Raw genomic sequence first — 17,760 nt, 5'->3', positions numbered from 1 at the left:
CCCTAAAGGGCATCTATTTTGCACAACCCCAGCAGCCAGTGGGAGGACATCCTCAGGCGATGAGTCAAAGAGGCTGTCGTCCATACCATTTAAGATGTGACTTTCAGCGTCTTTCGCCCATCTTCGATTCTGAATGCATCTCTTTTAAAGGGCTTTAGGAGACAAGAGGGCAGTGGGGTCAGGCCGGTCTGTTAGACTGACAATAAATCTACATCTGGGATAATATGGTAACGTCACATCTGTCTATATAAACACATGCGCAGGCTACCAGCAGCACACGGGTATGTAGAGCATGAATATTCACACAGCAAACAGACACGCACAGTTATGTGTCTGTCATCCCACCTCTCTCATGATACGACAACAAACCAGGTTATCTGCATCCTCTTGACATTTACAGACGGGAATGAGGACTGATGTGTTTATCTCTTCTTCTGCTGGCCTGCTTTATTGAATAACACCATCTGCTCGTGCAGCGTCGCTCCACCTTCCCACAGTCCCTGAAAAACCCTTTGCTTTGATTCTTTTTTTTTTTATCAAGTCTCCAGAGGACAGCAAGTCAGGTTTGTGATTTCACTCGTCTTCTGCTCGCCACCTAAAATCCTTTGCTTGGTTTTGTTTGTTCTGGACAGAAAAGTCATCTGTAATGGATTTACATACAGTAATTATAATTCACTGAAATGCAATGCCGTAATTATAGTCCCGTCAACTGTAATTGAAGGCTTCCGTGATGATTAAGGAGGTCTCAAATTCCATTGTTATTTACAGCACTGTAGTTACACGTGGTCCATATGGCTTAAGTAAAGGTTCAGTACAGGTGAGCACTTCATCTGAGCTTGATTAAACGTATGTAGTAATAATTCAAACAAACTTGTATCCTTTTATTTTAAAAACATTTATTTCATCTGGCACAGTCAGTTTGAGTCTTTATCCCCCAAGTAGGTTGCACATCTGGTACAGTAATACATTTACTGTTTCACCATCCTACCTGACGCTGCTGTATGTAAACTAACACTAGTGTGTTTTCTCTTTACTGGAAACCCTACAAGGTTCATCCATTGGTCTGAAAATAAGGCCGTTTTATCTGAAAAGGTAGTGGTGGTGGATTCAGCAGCAGTTTTTTTCTTGTTCGGTAGAATCCCAAGTGAGGCTGCTTCCATTTGGCCGTTTCAATCCGGACATATGCGACCTGGCCGTCATCGGACCACAAAGTGGTCCGCAAAAGTACAGGTGGAAACACACACAGGAAGCATCGAGCTCTGATCTGTTCAGGCCACATTCACATGACGGCCAGGTCGCATAATCCGGATTGATGTAGCCAAATGGAAACAGGATAACAATGATTCCTTTTCTGCTCAGTGTCATTTTAAGATGTGGAAATGTAGAGTTGTTTTTTTTTCTCCCTGTTGGGATAGTGCAAAATTCCCCACCATGAATAGAAGCTGAAGACACTAAAGCTGAGCAGCATGATCAAAGTCGGATATCATTAAATATTTCAGATCGTTTTGGATGAAGGTCAATCAGTTTACATAATTAATCTGTACCGTTGCGTATAATTAAACATGTACAGTTACATTTTCAAAATGTAAATTGGATCAATAAATATTTAAATATTTAAAAGGGTTTCCAACTTTCTCCCAAAACATTTCTGTTGATGTCTCACCACACCAGTATGTGATATTTTCTGCTTTACAGTTAGAAAATAAAAAGTCCTGGGGCTACAGATATGATTAGTTGAGGATGAACCTTCATCGCAGTATCCTTTAACCTTAAGTCCAAAACAATTTGGGGTTGTCAAGAAAAAAGAAAAGAAAAAAGAAAAGGGAAATTTTCTTGATTGAAATTGAAATGAGTTGCTGCAATGTAGCTCTGAAGTCGACACTATGACAGTAACTCGAAAAATAAAATCACCGTTGCCTCTCAGGTGAGAATAATCTGAGATGGGATATTACACCCGCATCATCCAGGCAGTTTTTATAACCATACCCCCCCCCCTTAGGTTTTTAGCGATTTCAAAAAATATTTAGTGCAAACAGGTCAGCTATGATTGAATGAGGAAATGGTACACAATGTCAAGAGTGGCTTGGTCTTTGGGAGCCAATACGCTTCGTGGTTGCGTGGCGCTGGTTTCTGAGAGATGTTTCAGGAGTCAGATCTTCATAATGCTAGATTCACCCTCATTTACAGAGAATCCACATGAATATAAACACGAGTTAGGTATCTACTAAGAAAATAACAGCTTTGGCTGCGCATTATATAGTTTTTGTTTGCTTCACAAGCCAAATTAATCATTGCATATTTTTTTTTCCTCGGTCTGCAGATGTAAAACACTTCGAACATTAGCATTTTTAAAATCCTTACATATTTGTAAATGTTGCTGGTTCCTGAAAAAAATGAACACTTCAAAACCTGGTTGTATACATTGGCTTATTTTTGCAGGGCAATCTCAGGTCTCAATTCTTTAAACCAGCTTCTTAAAATATTACAGAAATTCTATGGTGATGGAGGCAGTCTGAGCTCTCACAGGAAGACGTAAGATGCTGAGTGTCGTTGTCAAACTCTGAGATGTGGGCTCGATTCAGAATGAAACGTTGTTGGCCGTTTGGTTTTTCGTAGTACATCAGTTTGATGTCTCGTATAAAACGTTGGGACAAGTGGAGGTGGAGGGGGATGAATTTGAATGAAAATGAGATTAACCAGACGGCTACAAATTTAGATGGTTTACAGAGTGTATCAAAAGTACTGAATACTTGGAATCAGCAGCACGGATTTTTTTCCCCACCATGCCAGATTTTAACGGTTGACATGGGGAACCTTTGATGTTACTGTCCCCGTGCAGGAGTCTGCTGTACCTTAGAAAGCTCCCGTCTCTGTGAGTAGTGTACCAGCCTCGAGCAGCAGAGCCTTGATGTAGACGTGCACGGTGTAGAACATTGTGAGGAAGTCCTGGGTGCTGAATAGTGTGTCTGCTAGAGCGAAGCCCAGCGTAGAGGGGATGAATCCTCTGCCGTACTCCACCATCCAGGTGCCGGCGCCCCACTGGACCGACGTGGCCTCTCCGACAGCGTGTACGATGGTGTCACCTGGGGGAATGGAGTGGCGGAGTAGAGGAGGTCAAACAACAACAAAAAAATCCAATATGTTAAGTTTTGGTCATTTAGGTGCATTCACACATATAAAACTATCGGAGGTGCATTTAAAAACTGTTACCGTTTTGGGAGCAAGCTGTGGGAAGCAATAACCTCTGTAAAAGAGTACTCCAAGTTACATCATTGCATCTGTGTGACAGGCATTTTTGTAACCACTGACACGTGCACAATTGCTATTTTACGATGGACTTGAGCAGAGAGCACACATCAACTTTTCTGTCAAACTCAAATCGCCAACAGAGACCCTTGAAAAGTTTCAGAAAGTCTACAACTATGAAGCAATAAATGAGGCCAGGTGTTTTGAGTGGTATTTTGCCACCGTCCAAGAGTGAAGAGGGCGAGTCCATTCAGAAGGGAAACCAGGTGGGTTTTCTATTAACATTCGTGGGGTTGAACACCCTGAATTTGTCCCCCAGGGTCACAGTCAACAGATTTCTAGTGACATTCGGAGGCGTCCGAAGGAAAACTTTCACTGCAAACAACCTGATCTGTGGTGCGATGTCACTTTTGTTCTCCATTATGACAACGTGCCTGCTCACAGCGGGTTGAAAACACACAAACAGACCTCTTAGCACGGCAGATTGAAACGTGATAAGGTATTACCGGGGTAGTATATTTCACTCTTGGTCGTCCCCTCCTTCCACTGTCTGAAGGTGCCTGAGATGATGGTGTCAGAAATCTCCACCCAGTAACGACCTGACAGAAGCAGCAAGTTTAAAAACCAAAAAAAGATTGGTCCTGAGAAGAAAACAATGAGATACAACACACCTGCAAAGAAGATTCAGATAAGGCGCCATCATCTTTGACGACAAAAGCAAAGTCTGCGTGCAAGCATCCTCTGCTTAATTTAAGTTTTCCTACAATGAATCTGTGCTTTATTTTAATGATTCTTTTTCCTGGAACTGATTTGCTCCCCCAAACAGACAAACCTCTCACAAAAATCCACCCTCCTTACCCGAGTGTCCTCCTGTGTCCACGGCGGTACCAAACAGCAGCAAGTATTCTGTGAGAGAGGCGTGGAGGAGACACATGGAGCCCATCCAGCCGCCAGCGTTCACAAACACCCACTGCAGGTCCTCATCTGGCAGGATGTGGCCGGGATACCTGGTTCAGTCACACTTTAGGTTAGGTTAGGTTAGGTAGTTACTTTATTAATCCCCGAGGGGACATTTTTTCGCTACAGAAGCAATAAGATAATAATAGAATAATAGAAAAGCAATAAAATAGCAGTAAATAGCAGTAAAAATATAAATATAAAATATAAAATGCACAGTATATACAGTATATATCTATATATATTATATACAAACAACCAAGAAACACAGTCAACAGTGTTATTGTTGTGTGATGGATTTGGCCAGAGGTGAGTCAGGAATGATCTCCTGTATCTGTCCTGGTGACATTTATACATCATATACAAAGATGACTGGAACACTAATATATAAACTAATGCTGGCAAGAGAAGCCAATGGACATCATATGAGGTCAATGAGTTAAAAGTGATAACCCAGTTCAGAAGACGGTTTCTCACTTTGACTAACCTGACATTCAGGGTTGCAGCTACGTAACGTGATATAACTCGTGTTAGTTATATGTCAGATGATCTGGTACGACACAAGTGTTCACGTTACCTCTTCCTGAGCTCCACCACCACTTTGGAGAAAGCCTGCTCGTGGTCCTGACCTGAGAAGAGACACACACACATCCGCGGCACACACGGGAGATGAGATTATTTAGGGCAGTGCGCTTTGGGATTTTTGAACCGGACTTGCAGGTTTGTTTTTTTTTCCGCTTGATTTACAGGTAAAAACTCACCTGCGTACTGTTTCGCCAATTTGGCGACGTCTTCTTTGTTGAAAACGTAGGACTTGGTGGCCATCCAGTGGCGCAGCAGCAGCACGGTCAGGACGGTGAGTGCAGCGAACACGGACAGTCTTAAACTCGCTTTGACCACAGACATGGCGGAAACAACAAAAACAAAACACCTCACGGACGGACGCGCAGCTGCAGGCTCGGCTACATGCGGACGCGCGGACAGACGGGTCGCCCTGTACCAGCCATCGGGACGGAAGGCGGAGTCCACCTGACAGATCGTTTCTGGTCAGGTGGGGGACAGGACACGGCCGTTCAGCCAATCACAGGACGAGTCTGTCGTTTAGGCAACGGCGACTCCAGGGTTGCCAGCACGCTGTGAAACCCCCTTTAACTTATTTTGATTATTTTTCACATTTATGTATTAAGAGCGGACGGAATTTATATATTTTAAACCCTTATATTAAACTAAAGTATTTGAATGCCATATTAGTGTTGTTATTTTGTCGTTACTGCCCTCATTTATTTATTTATTTGTATTATTTCTAGAGGTCATTGATTTGTTCCAAACAGCCTTTTCGATTGTCAGACAGGACAGGAAGTGGAAGCAGTAATGAGCTTCAACTCAGGAACAGCTGAGGGTTCAGTAACTTAAAAAACGGCGAGGTGACAGATCTCAAACCCAATTGACCATCATGAGCGAGGAGCAGGGCGACAGTTTTAATGCCACAGGTACGTTTTTTTTTTTTTTTTTACCAATTTATCAAAGTTTGAAAAACATGATTTCAGTCGTCCAGGATGTTCTGCACATGTAAACATCTGTAATTACAAACTCCATTTAAAATATGGCAGTTTTTCCTCTATAGCGGTACTCTACTGTCATCTATTGTGGAGCAGCAGATGGATTAACACGTGTTTCAATGGAGTTTGGTCGCAATGAGTTTCAACGTGGAAGAGAGCCTATTGTAGGTTTACTGACGTCAGTATTTGTTGATGTCAGATCAGTCTGTCCAGTGACATGATGGTGATTACTACAACTAATTTGACAGGCCTATCTCTCTAGTCTACGCTGACTAAATACACGTAGTCAGCTGTGCAGTCTCGTGACTTCACTTCCTGCAGCTTTGGCTCCTCTAAGTTGCAACAGTATAATCTGTTCCTGAATTATTTATTTTTTTATTGTGTAGCTTATTTGCAGAAGGTTACGGCGCTTATTTATCTTTATTTAGACATTTTATAGACTCTATTATATTTTTTTCCAGTAGTGATCACAATTGATGATGACAATTATTTGTTGCAGCCGCTATTGGCGTTCAAGAAATACATAGGATGGAACAGATTGCCATTGATTGGCTGGTCGGGTTGACTTCTGCACACACCATTGGTCGATCTTGGTTTGCACGTGTCGATATGTTATTACATTGTCTTGTCCTATTGCATGTCTTGTATACCTCAGAGCACCAGCACCTGCGTTACAACCCTCTGCGGGACAGCTGGGTCCTGGTGTCGGCCCACCGCATGAAGAGACCTTGGGCCGGTCAGGTAGAAAAACCTCCCGAGGAGCACATCCCCAGATTTGACCCGCGCAACCCACTCTGTCCTGGGAACACACGAGCAAATGGAGAGGTGAGAGGAGGTGGTTACATAGGCCAACGTCACAACACAAGCCAGTCTGGAAATGGTTTTCTACAGGTTGTCTTTTTCTTCACCCTGAGCTGGCTTTGATGTGGTTTATTTAAGGTATTTGACAATTTAATGGCCTGTATGCCTATATTAGCCACATCGTCTGCCTTGGCTCCATCCAAACATAACAGATGGCAAAGGTGACGGAAAGCAGGCAGCTAAATCAAACTCCAGGCCTCAGACCTGCCTTAAGAAACGTATAGATATTATCACAGATGTCCTCTCTGCAGTGAAGGGGTTTCTCTAGAGTTCACTATTGATGTTGTGGACACTAACTATTTCACGGAAAGTATAATTAAACCTTAGCATTGCCTTTGTTTTCAAATCACACAGGTTTTGTTTCTCAAAGTATGAATTCTACTGGCTGTCGACAACTACATGTTTTTTCTCTCTCCTGTTTCTTGATATCTTTGTGTCTGTCTATTGTTCTCCAGGTAAATCCAGATTATGACAGTACTTTTGTCTTTGAGAATGACTTCCCTGCTCTTCAGCCAGATGCTCCAGGCCCTGGTGAGTTCAAGTTCTGTATAAATACTGTACAATAGTCGATGTATTACTTCATGGAAAATACTTTATCATAGCAGAAAAGCAACTACACATGTTTTGTTTTTTCATATTCTGCTTTCATATAGCTGTTTAATACATTTTAACATGTACACAGATAGTTTGCTAAATTTACTCTTGCTTTCATTCTCTTTGATCCATTCTTTTCTACAAAAAACATTGCTGTTGTGTTCTTCAGGTTCGGATCAACATCCATTATTTCAGTCTAAATCTGCCCAGGGCGTCTGGTAAGAACAAAGCTTATTGTTATAGTCCAACACTTTAAACGATGCATTAAAAGAATAGTTCATGTAAACTGCCTTTGTGTGTAAAGGTTTGATGTGTATTTGTATTGTTATCATTTTGCTGGTAATAACTGTGTGTTATTTATTAAAACATGCCAAGGGAGTGAACATAAAATTCAACTTAAAGTTAAATCTGTTACACAACTCAATAAATGTTTGATATTATAGTCCTTTACCAATAAACCAATAACTTACAGTGGTTATAAACATTTATAATAAAGTTTAATATGTGGTTGGGATGGTAGAATTTATTCATGAATGCACCTTAATCAACATTCCTTTTCAAAATTATGATACATTCAAATTTATGACTGATTAAATCTCAGCCGACGAGCGCAATCAGAGCAGTCACGCCGGGGCAACTTTAATTCGTTGTTGTCATCATCAACTCCGTAATCAGCTATTAGGTGAAGCACTGCATGCTTCCTGTTTTTTTAGGACATCTCCAACCTGAGCAAAACAAAATCACAAATCCACACAGTGCATTCACATGAGGGTGTTTGTGTTCCTCTGTGCCACCAGCAGATGGGGATGTTTACTCACTGCTCCATCTCATTGGTACTAAACACGGGCTTAAATATTTTCCCTGAGACTATGTGCATCGGTAAGATGCTTTCCTGAAGACAAATCTTGTTCATTTCCAGGAGAAGGTTGATTTAAAAAAAGTTTTGAACAAAATCCTGATCTATAGGCATCGACTGCTGGATTTATTTAGTGTGATGTGAGTCTGACGTGCTCAACAGGAGACATAATCCTTTGTTAGTGCACATTTCTATTATACATAAGGAGGTAGTTTATAATTGCAAGATCCATAGAGAACTGAGTGGTATAAATGTGGTACTATGTCATGGATAAGTAAGTGAATTTTCATTACTTCAAGCACATGCAAAACGCTTCTGAACAATCCAATATTTTGTGAATACGTGGATGATTCAACCTAACAGCAGAGTTGCATAACAATTTAATAATAGATTAAATCAAAACACTGTAAGGCATGTGCCAGTTGAAAACTGAACTCTGTGTTTAAATCCCAAGTGTTGGCAGATGTGGAGGCTGTGGGGTTTTTCTTGCCACACAAACTGACAGAGTAATGAAGCACAAGAACAGCAGTGATTGACGTGTCTTTGCGTTTATTGTGACGTTTCGGGTATTTTTTTTTTTTCTTTCTGGCAGTTTCAGTCTAAATGCATGCGAGATTGTGTTTTTCTTTTCACAGTGCATTTCTGTATGCACATTTGTTCACACATACTGCACAGTGATGATGCTGGTGTTGTGTGTTTGTGCTCTGCTCAGTCCACATGGTCCTGTTGTCATATCTAAAGATAGAGACAAACCTGGAAACTGACTTGCAGCTTGTTTTCCTGCAGCCACGTTCAGGGAGCCAATTAGAGGGGAGAACGATTTTGAGGATCTGTGTCATAGGAGACAAAAGAGGGACGGGATGCAGGATGAGAACATTCCTAATGATTTGTTGTATCATCTCGTCTCAGTCGTACACTTCCTCTCAGAACTCCTGTGAGAAAAGTTTGGATCATACTTTATTTTAAAGGGCTGCTAGTGTCATTATAATATCCTGGAAAGGAGCTGTTATGTAACTCTAATAACTTAGGAAGGCTCACGAAAAGGAACAATTTGATGCAATTTATAGGTAAAATTCGGTCACTTTGCACATTCATTTTGAGTTATTTGTAATTAATGTGAGTGTCAGCACAGCTTTTTTTCTGAATTTTATTCACAGGAAAACATCAATAAACATTAGATAACACATTTTTAAGTGTTCATTTGGATTTAAACTGAGCTGTGTCAGACTTTGAAGTCATTTAAAGTTAAACCTGCAGTGCAGAACTTGTGTGTCCACCTTCTGCCAGTGAGAGTAATTAAACAAAATACTGTCATGCTGACCTGCTTAGCATCAGTATGGGGATGTAGCATTTAGCCCAAAGCACCACTGTGCCTTTGTTCAGCCTCGCAGCGCTGCTACCTTGGCTGCATTACATCATCACTAATGCCTTCAAAGAGACTCTGAAGACAGCACATATGAAGTTTGTGTCCATCAATTAATAGCATCAGTGTTTGGTAAGATAAATCCTATTAACATCTTTGGTATGATCTTGTGAACACTTGTGGGACTCAACAAGACACATGGAAAGAGTTGCCTAAGAAAAGTCACACTTCATATTGTCCAAGACACATTATTCTTATAACGGTTGGCGTTATAGTTGGTTCTGTGTTTTAGTTCTCATGCTTGTAGAGTTTGGCTGAAAGTCTAGAACACACACACACACACACACACACACACACACACACACACACACACACACACACACACACACACACATACACACACACACACAGCACACACTGTAATAGGCCTACTCATGAACAATTTATAAATATGGCCATTCACTTTTGCTCAGAGCATAAACACCAAAGTCATGTTCAATTATTGATCATGTACTAGCTGCTTGGGCCCAAGAAAAGCCGGACCGTCGATACAAATTTCAGTATTCGGAGTCTGACCATCAAGTTCGTTTCCCTTGGTATTATAGGTAAGACTGAGAGCAGGCAAGCACCTGGACATAGTATTTACTTAAATCCACACAAACTCTCAGGTAGTGTACATTCATCAGTTCTCTGTACAAAGTGACTTAAACATAATTGCACTGAGACCACACTAAAACCCAACACGTAATCCCAGTGTTGTGGCTTCAAATCTGCCTCTGGAAGTATCGCATGTTATGAAATAAGTCAGTCCCAGTATTGTCTTGTCTGTTCTCACATTTCCAATAAATGTGTAAAATGTCAGATTCCATTCATTTGCCCAGGAAAAATGGTCTTAGGGACCCTGAAGTATTGTAATGCTGTTTATAACAAAATGTTATCATGGTTTTGATGTCAAGGTGCTTATGAGCAAAGAACTGAACTCCCCAAACACTTTGAAGTCTATGATAATTCAAAAGATGCCAATCTACAGGACAGTTTTTTGCCTAGATGGCAGCAATTGGGATTTTTTTCTCTCTCTCTTTTTTTGGAAAGTTTTTCTTGAAATTAGCAGACTACTTACTAACGACACACTTGAAGAAGAAATGTCAGGAACAGCACACCATTATTATCTATGCTAGCCACATGGAAAATGGCTACGTCAGTCTCTTGCTGAGTAAAATATATCTCCATCTTCTGGATGGATTGCCATGAGGTGGTAAAGACATTCATGGTCACCCAGAGATGAATTATAAAAGCCTTGAATTAATTCTCTCAAGTATCATCATCAGGTCAAAATGTCAATTTGTCCAATATGTTTAACCAAAAACTAAACTAATAAAACTAATAACATTCCCAACAGCCTCAATTAACAAACGTTAGTAGGATAACTTGCTAGACTAGCATGCTACCTGCTAAACATCAGTAATGTCATTGTAAGCATGATAGCATGTCGTTGTACGTTTTAAGTACAAGGAACAATTGTCTCTTTAAGATGGTTTATTAAACTCATACTAGGGATGCTGCAAATTGTTGCCAATATATTGCTAAACGCATTGCTTTTGTTTTCAGTCTTTAACACTGCCATTCGAACTCATAACAAATAGATATATAACAGACTTGCACAACAGATTTTGACTTAAATGTGAATTGTTAGATTCACTATAATGAATTGAGAGTCCAGTCTTACATAATTTGATATCAGCATCATGTACTGTCACATGCCTACTATCCTGCCACCTCTCCTGTCATCCTCTTTCCCCCCTTTTTTTTTTTTTTATGCCTTTCTCAGTAAGGTCATGTGTTTCCATCCCTGGTCTGACGTCACTCTCCCTCTCATGAAAAAACAAGAGGTTGTCAAGGTGATTGACAAGTGGGCAGAGCTTGTTGAAGAGCTAGGCACTACGTACCCGTGGGTTCAAGTAAGGGACACACACACACACACACACACACACACACACACACACACACACACGCCTCATTTCTCCCAGGGCTGGATAGCTGTAAAATTGTAACCGATAAACTTTTCACTCCCATTCTCCAGAGCTACTGATCTTTACGGTTTCTGGTCTTTCCAATTTCTTCATCTTTATGTGTATCTCATCTTGTATTGGATTGGTTGAAACTTTAATGACGCCTATGGGCAAACTCACAAATTCAAACAGGTGCAGCAGAAAGAGAGGGACATGAAAAGGGCAAGATGTCAAACTTTACACAACAAGCAATTCAATTCTTCCTGAACGACACGCTAAACATTGAAAACATTTTTTTGTCAACTTATTGACTGAATAAGAGAAGCTATTGTCAGCAAGAATTATGAAAAAATATCAGCTATAGTAATTAAATTATAATCACTGTATCTAATCCAAAACTGAACTGATTCCTATTATTCTAAAAATCCAGATCAAAGGTTAGCCAACCCCATATAGAACATTTTCCTCAGAAATATCTCCTGCATGGTGTTTTATGTTGGTACCTCACTGTACTGTGTTTCCTGCATGCCAAATCAAAATGAACTATTTTCATAATCGCAAAAAACATCAATTAATCCCTGTTTTAACTCCGCCTCTTATTTTTTGTTTGTAGATTTTTGAGAATAAGGGGGCTATGATGGGATGTTCAAATCCACATCCCCACTGCCAGGTAGGAAATGCTGACACTGTACATACACATACAAAGTATTTCTGTGTTTCCAACAGGAGGAGAATTTGATTGCGTTGGTGGGGGGCGAGGCGTGCGACCGATGTGCATGCAGAGACTCATAGACTGTAGCCTGCAAGGGGATGTTTAAAATCCACTCAATTACTGCAGTACACACAATTTGTGTAAATCCAGAATAGTTTAAAACGAATGAAATAACATCTTCAAACATAAAATTCACTTAAGTGGAAAATGTACTTATATATATGCTTTAAAATGAGCAGTAATGCATAATGTTCTCCTTTACTCCAGTTTTGTCTTGATTTTAAGCAGTTTCATCAACAAATTAAATGTCCTTACCATGACAAGAAGTTCAGGACATTAATACACTCAGCTTTTTTCATTACAGCTGCTTTCAAAGTGCCGCTTTAGCACAAAATAATAAAAGCTATTAACACATGCACAATATAATTTGTCACACTGCTCTAATTTACACATCTGACATGTGCTTTCATATTCTGAAGTTGAGATGTGTTAAAAACACACTCACAAGTGTTAAGCCAGAAAAGTCATAACATAGAAGCTGCTAATTAACTCTTCATCCAGGAATTATCAAAACTGTATGCCTTTGTGACATTTTGTGAAAGAGAGTATTGGTGGGTCTGTAATTTCTTCCTTTATAATTCTTTTTAGATGCATATTCACGCCTATATTACAGCTCGGTTGTTATTGTGTCTTCATGTTCTCCTATTCAATGAGGAGATTCAGGCTAGATAAACAAACTCAGACAGAGAGTGGCACTTCCTGTCAGCCTGACTCCTCACAAGTGTGATGATTAAAAAGAGCAGAAACAGGAGGGGGACTGACAAAAACCTGAGAGATGGTTAGTTGGTGTACATAGCATGATTTGCTGAATTCTAAAATGCACTATTGCTGTCAGAGTAGTCAAAATAATATGTCAGAAATAAAGTTGCCAAAAACTCAATGAAATAGAGGGAAAAAGAACGTTTGGGAGTGCAATAACAGTTAGGGCCACTAGGTGCTGGCTCCAAAAAACATCTGGCTCAATACAGAAAGCATAAACTTCTCTCGTGAAATAGTGAGTACATTTTTTTGTTTATCTAATCAGTGTTCTTCTGAAAATAATTCCATAATTAATTAGATATTATGCCTTTAAAGAGAGGTATGTTTAGGGGTGTGTGTGGTTTCATTGACATGTCTGGGGTGCAGTGAGGTTTTTGGTATAAGTGGGCAGGGCATAGTGTCCTTGGGTTTTCAGTCAGATCCACCCTGTACTCCTCCCAAGGAATGACCAAATATGGTCACTTCTGGCTCCAAACAACCAAGATGGTGACGACCGAAATGCCAGACTCGAGGCTTAAAACAGCAATTCATAGACCATTAGGTGACATCACGTTGGGTTGCCACTTTGTAATAACAATGGTGGCAAACTATGATAAGATAATTAGTGACTGAAGTGATCAGTAGTCAAATTTAGATATTAACTGACATAATATGTTTAACAGATTAGAAACCCATCCAGGTTTCAGACCTACTTTTCAGAGCTCATTGAAGGTGTTGTTGTAGCTTGAGCATAGTGGGGCTACAATTTCCATTTATTCAGTTAATTAGTTTCCCCTCTGCTGACTAATTGATGAAAATTCAATTAACTAAAATAATTTTTTGTTTCTCCAGAGGCCAGTTCAGGAAAAGTGTGCTTGAATCTGTGCTGTATAGTTTTTTAAGGCTGGAATATAGAAACCACCAACAGATGGCAGTGTGTGACCTCAGAATAACATTGATTGTCCATGACTGATGAAAGTAAAGGAGACTCTTTCTGTTTTCCCGATGAATAAAACTCCCTGTAATGTATGCATTCGGGGGATGTAAAGCTCTTGTTTTGGCTTGGGTAACCAAATTCACGATCAAACCTGAATAAAGGCATTGGTGGAGCTTTTTAAAAGTTTTGGCAATTTTGGTTTCTTTTTTTGTTTCTGTTTTCCTGCGATCCAGATTTCCCTTTCTTAAGACATCAAAGTCCTAGAATAGACTTGTTTAAATGTGTGTGTGTGTACTGCAAGGCAACCCCTGCAGGTCAAAACGTGTGAAGCATAAATCTAAAACTTTCAAGAATAACGAAGAGAAAATGTTAATCATGTAATGGAGGCAACGTTGCTTCTGACAACTTTGGTCTCACAGGAATGGAGCTGTATGTATTTTTATGTAAGTGGAAGAAGGAAAACATATGCCTCTGGAATAGCAATATCCTTTTTTTTATTTTTACATAAGTAGCCCAAAGTGTATACACTATTAATTCAGCGAATTTGCCTCTCAGGAGCAGATACTTACTGAGCTCATATTTACTTCCTAAGTATGAATTTCACTTTTGAAGAGCAACACTTGGAAGCTGAAGTTAAAGGACTGATGGTGTTGTAATAGTTATTAAAGTAATACTTTTTCAGAAGTTCTGTCCTGTGGGGAAGGAATATATTCATTATTGTCCTTGTGTGTGCTATCTATATTTCTCCCTCTCTAAGAATCAACAGTCTGCTGCTGGGTAGATGATGGAGCAGTGTAAACAAAAACACGGGTGTACAAACAGACCCACAGCTACAGATGTTGGCAGGCATTCATACATCCACACGTATACATGCCTGGAGGCATGCAGATGAACAGTATTTACACATTTAATTCACATATTAAACCACATCTGTGTCTTTCTGCCTTTCCCCTGGTTGTACTCGAGAGAGCATGGTACTGCATTTAGCCAAAGGCCATGAACATGGACATGACATAAATGTGGTTTCTGCTCCTGTCACAGTGATTGTGGACAGAATCTTATTAAGTCTTCAAAAAAATATGCCAGAAAACATCAACAACGTCCAGCTACTTAAAAATATGATCTAATTCCACTTGCTTTATCGTACAGTGAGTGCTATTTCAAGAGTTTAAACAAGTGATAATAGACAGTGACGTCACCCATTGGTTTGTGAGCCGTCGTTATGAAGCCTCGAGTTCGGATTTTGGCCTTCAACATGTGTTTTGGAGCGAGAATTTGAAGGAGCTGGAGAGGAGGGAGCGGTGAATCTGACTCGATATCCGAGCACACCGTGCCCACCTGTGGAAAAAAAATCTGATACACCACAGGCCTGTCAATCAAACAGACCCAAACATCTAATATTTAATGAATGATCGGATTATTTTCAGATGGATTGCCAGAAGCAGTATAGGCACTGGCCTAAGTTTTAAGACCCCGAAGCTACATCCACTTTTATGTACAGACATGGATCAAAAGTGACAACAATGCAGCTACTGAATACCACACGTATCCTAAAGGCAAGGCCAGCAGGACTCTTAAACGGAAAAAACAAAAACAAAAAACTCCTCATCTCCAAGAGGACCCTTTTAGCATTTCCCCCATGAACTTATTTTCCCTGGCTTATTCTCCCGTGTAGTAAAGAGGGGAACAATAATTTATTGGAGCTTCTCACACTGTCATTCCCGCACTGCATTCTGGGTGAAAAAGTGGAGGAATGTTTAATCAGGAAACAATTTGCAATGCAGCCTAAAGCAGTGCTGCTTAAAGCAGCCGAAGGAGGGCTCCGAGTTTTGCTCTGTTCATGATGTGATGGAATAGTATAATTAGGAAATCTACTCCTGATGACACTTTCAATGAAATGATACAGTGAAAGGAGTAAAAAAAAAAAAATAACTCAAACATTGAAAAGACACCAAACAAGTGGCCAAAAGAATCAGACACACACACACACACACACACACACACACACACACACACACACACACAGCCATGTTTCTCAGTGCAGCAATAACTGATCAATATTCCGGTGAGGGTTTCACTCATCAGAGCATGAATATACAGTTCTCTCACACAGTTTGCTTTCCTGCATATATCATCAGAGTTGCTGCTAATTTAAAAAAAAGAAAAAAAACTTATGTAAATAGCTACCTTCAAACCTCAGTAACTGTTATCTCAGGCAGTGATTTATCCTGCAGCACTGTGGGTGAATGTTGAACTCTTTAACAGCCTCTAAAGCGCAAGCTTTTTGAAATGCAGTAGAAATATATAATGAAGCCATTTCACAAATGAAATGGCCGACATTATCTCGTGATATGGAACATCAGACCCAGTTTTCTGCGGGGATGCTCATTTTGTTAATCACAGTTCAAACAGACGTGTCATTGAGGGTGAATACGGTGTGGTAGGGAGAGCCAGTTGGTGGCTGATAAGGGCAAAGTTTGAACAATTTGTTTGTCACAGTTAGCTATCAAAACAACTGTTTTACCTCATCAGCTGTTCTGGAGATGTTATTATCACAATTAGAAACTTCATTTTGTGTGTGTGACTTTATGGGCACATTGAATATTGCTTTTTAGTCTTTGTTTAGGTTTGGCTTAAAGATCACAAACATCTGATTTCTTGGTTTTTTTTCTGCAATTGTGAAGTAATATGGTTACACATCTTACAATATATCTGGTAACGTGTAAATTGAAAATGTAAATGTAATTTCATAATTTCCGTATTGTATGAAATGATACATACTTGAATTTATGATAAACATCATGCCTGCTTTTATTCTGGTAGTGCAGATAGACAGGCTGGATTGGGGGAGCTAAATGCACTCGACGAAGGCCATATAACAAGGTTACAGTTCGGCAAGAGGTGGGCAGGCAATCAATACATGTCTGAGTGGGAAGGTTATAGACAGGTCATAACATGAGTGACTGATGGCCCTGGAACCAGGAACAACTGGAACACTTCGGCATGTGAGACTCTGGTTGAGAAAAGAGGGAAAGCAGCTACCAGGTGCGGATTCGGGTGACTTGGAAAGAACGGAAAACTGAGATGATAACTTCCCAAAATGCAGTAGATTTAGGAGGACATGCACGTAAGGCTGAAGAGGACAGGAAGAAAGGTGTTGTTATGACAATCCTAGGTCTTTTTTTCCCCTCACCTTAAACTCATGGTTGTAGATTATTTTCAGTACGCTATATTATACACTGTGTGTTAGCGGTTTGACGAGGTACATAATGTAAGCGAACAACCTAACAATCGTCCACAGATTATAATTCAGATATAGCTATATTCTTTCCTGAAGACCGGTTTTGAAGCGCAGTGTGAGTTTCTCTGACTGTTGCCCTTTTGGCTTTACTTATTTGGCCTAATTTACGATTAATTTAAAATTGGGCAAAGACGGAGCTGAGGCGGGATGAATTCAGCCCGATTGCTGAAACCAGCACATCTTCTCCCTGACAGTCCAAGGTTAGAGTTTACAGTCAGTGTGATGTTTCCCACCTGGCACTTTAAGAAGTCCCTCCCTTAATTGTGCCTAATTCCAAGCTTTAATACAATGTAAACTGGTGAGTTATGAATAAATTCTCCCTCCGTACAGTTGTCATGAAAGGGGAGATTAGTTATAGAGACCAAAATTGTTCTTTATACCAGGTTGTAAACAGATTCATTTCTGCTGTGAGGTTGGGCATTTTAACATGGGGGTCGATGGGGCTTACTCGCTTTTGGAGCAAATCACAAGTGGCCATTAGAGGAACTGCAGTTTACAGTGCTTCCGCATTGCCTTAATTTATTTTTAGTCCTGGCGGTTGCTGCTGAAAGAAAAAAAAAAAAAAAA

The 17,760-nt window shown here is 40.1% G+C and overlaps 2 protein-coding genes across 4 annotated transcripts in view; one reads left to right on the top strand and one right to left on the bottom strand.

The window, feature by feature from the left end:
• Positions 1 to 868: 868 nt before the first annotated feature.
• Positions 869 to 5,109, bottom strand: sigmar1 (sigma non-opioid intracellular receptor 1). The gene is made up of 5 exons (XM_069162369.1): positions 4,965 to 5,109; positions 4,781 to 4,832; positions 4,105 to 4,253; positions 3,753 to 3,845; positions 869 to 3,083 (listed from the first exon to the last, which is right to left on the bottom strand). Exons 1-5 carry the CDS (start codon positions 5,107 to 5,109, stop codon positions 2,854 to 2,856), a joined length of 669 nt encoding a protein of 222 aa, XP_069018470.1. The 3' UTR covers positions 869 to 2,853.
• A 60-nt stretch (positions 5,110 to 5,169) lies between these two features.
• The window catches only part of galt (galactose-1-phosphate uridylyltransferase), a 29,289-nt gene continuing 16,698 nt past the window's right edge, over positions 5,170 to 17,760 (top strand). For 2 of the 3 annotated variants that reach the window (XM_069162340.1, XM_069162355.1), the window contains exons 1-6: positions 5,170 to 5,254; positions 6,418 to 6,587; positions 7,079 to 7,154; positions 7,387 to 7,435; positions 11,265 to 11,394; positions 12,059 to 12,115. In XM_069162340.1, the coding sequence (XP_069018441.1) occupies positions 5,170 to 5,254; positions 6,418 to 6,587; positions 7,079 to 7,154; positions 7,387 to 7,435; positions 11,265 to 11,394; positions 12,059 to 12,115 (567 nt within the window). Of the gene's footprint in view, positions 5,255 to 5,317; positions 5,694 to 6,417; positions 6,588 to 7,078; positions 7,155 to 7,386; positions 7,436 to 11,264; positions 11,395 to 12,058; positions 12,116 to 17,760 lie in introns of those variants that run through there. The other variant, XM_069162348.1, reaches the window with a different exon arrangement.

Source organism: Embiotoca jacksoni, unplaced genomic scaffold (genome assembly GCF_022577435.1).
Source record: "Embiotoca jacksoni isolate LCO1_2020_lvr unplaced genomic scaffold, fEmbJac1.0.p SCAF_10, whole genome shotgun sequence".
Classification (NCBI taxonomy): Eukaryota; Metazoa; Chordata; class Actinopteri; family Embiotocidae; genus Embiotoca; species Embiotoca jacksoni.
This window is presented reverse-complemented; position numbering and strand designations above follow the sequence as displayed.

Bases quoted from the DNA above. Each gene is read 5' to 3' on its own strand.
- sigmar1 (XM_069162369.1), bottom strand. From the start codon at position 5,109: ATGTCTGTGGTCAAAGCGAGTTTAAGACTGTCCGTGTTCGCTGCACTC. The intron at 4,833-4,964 runs GTGAGTTTTTAC...GTCTCTTCTCAG, and splicing joins ATTGGCGAAACAGTACGCAG to GTCAGGACCACGAGCAGGCT. The intron at 3,084-3,752 runs GTAATACCTTAT...CCATTCCCCCAG, and splicing joins GAGTGAAATATACTACCCCG to GTGACACCATCGTACACGCT.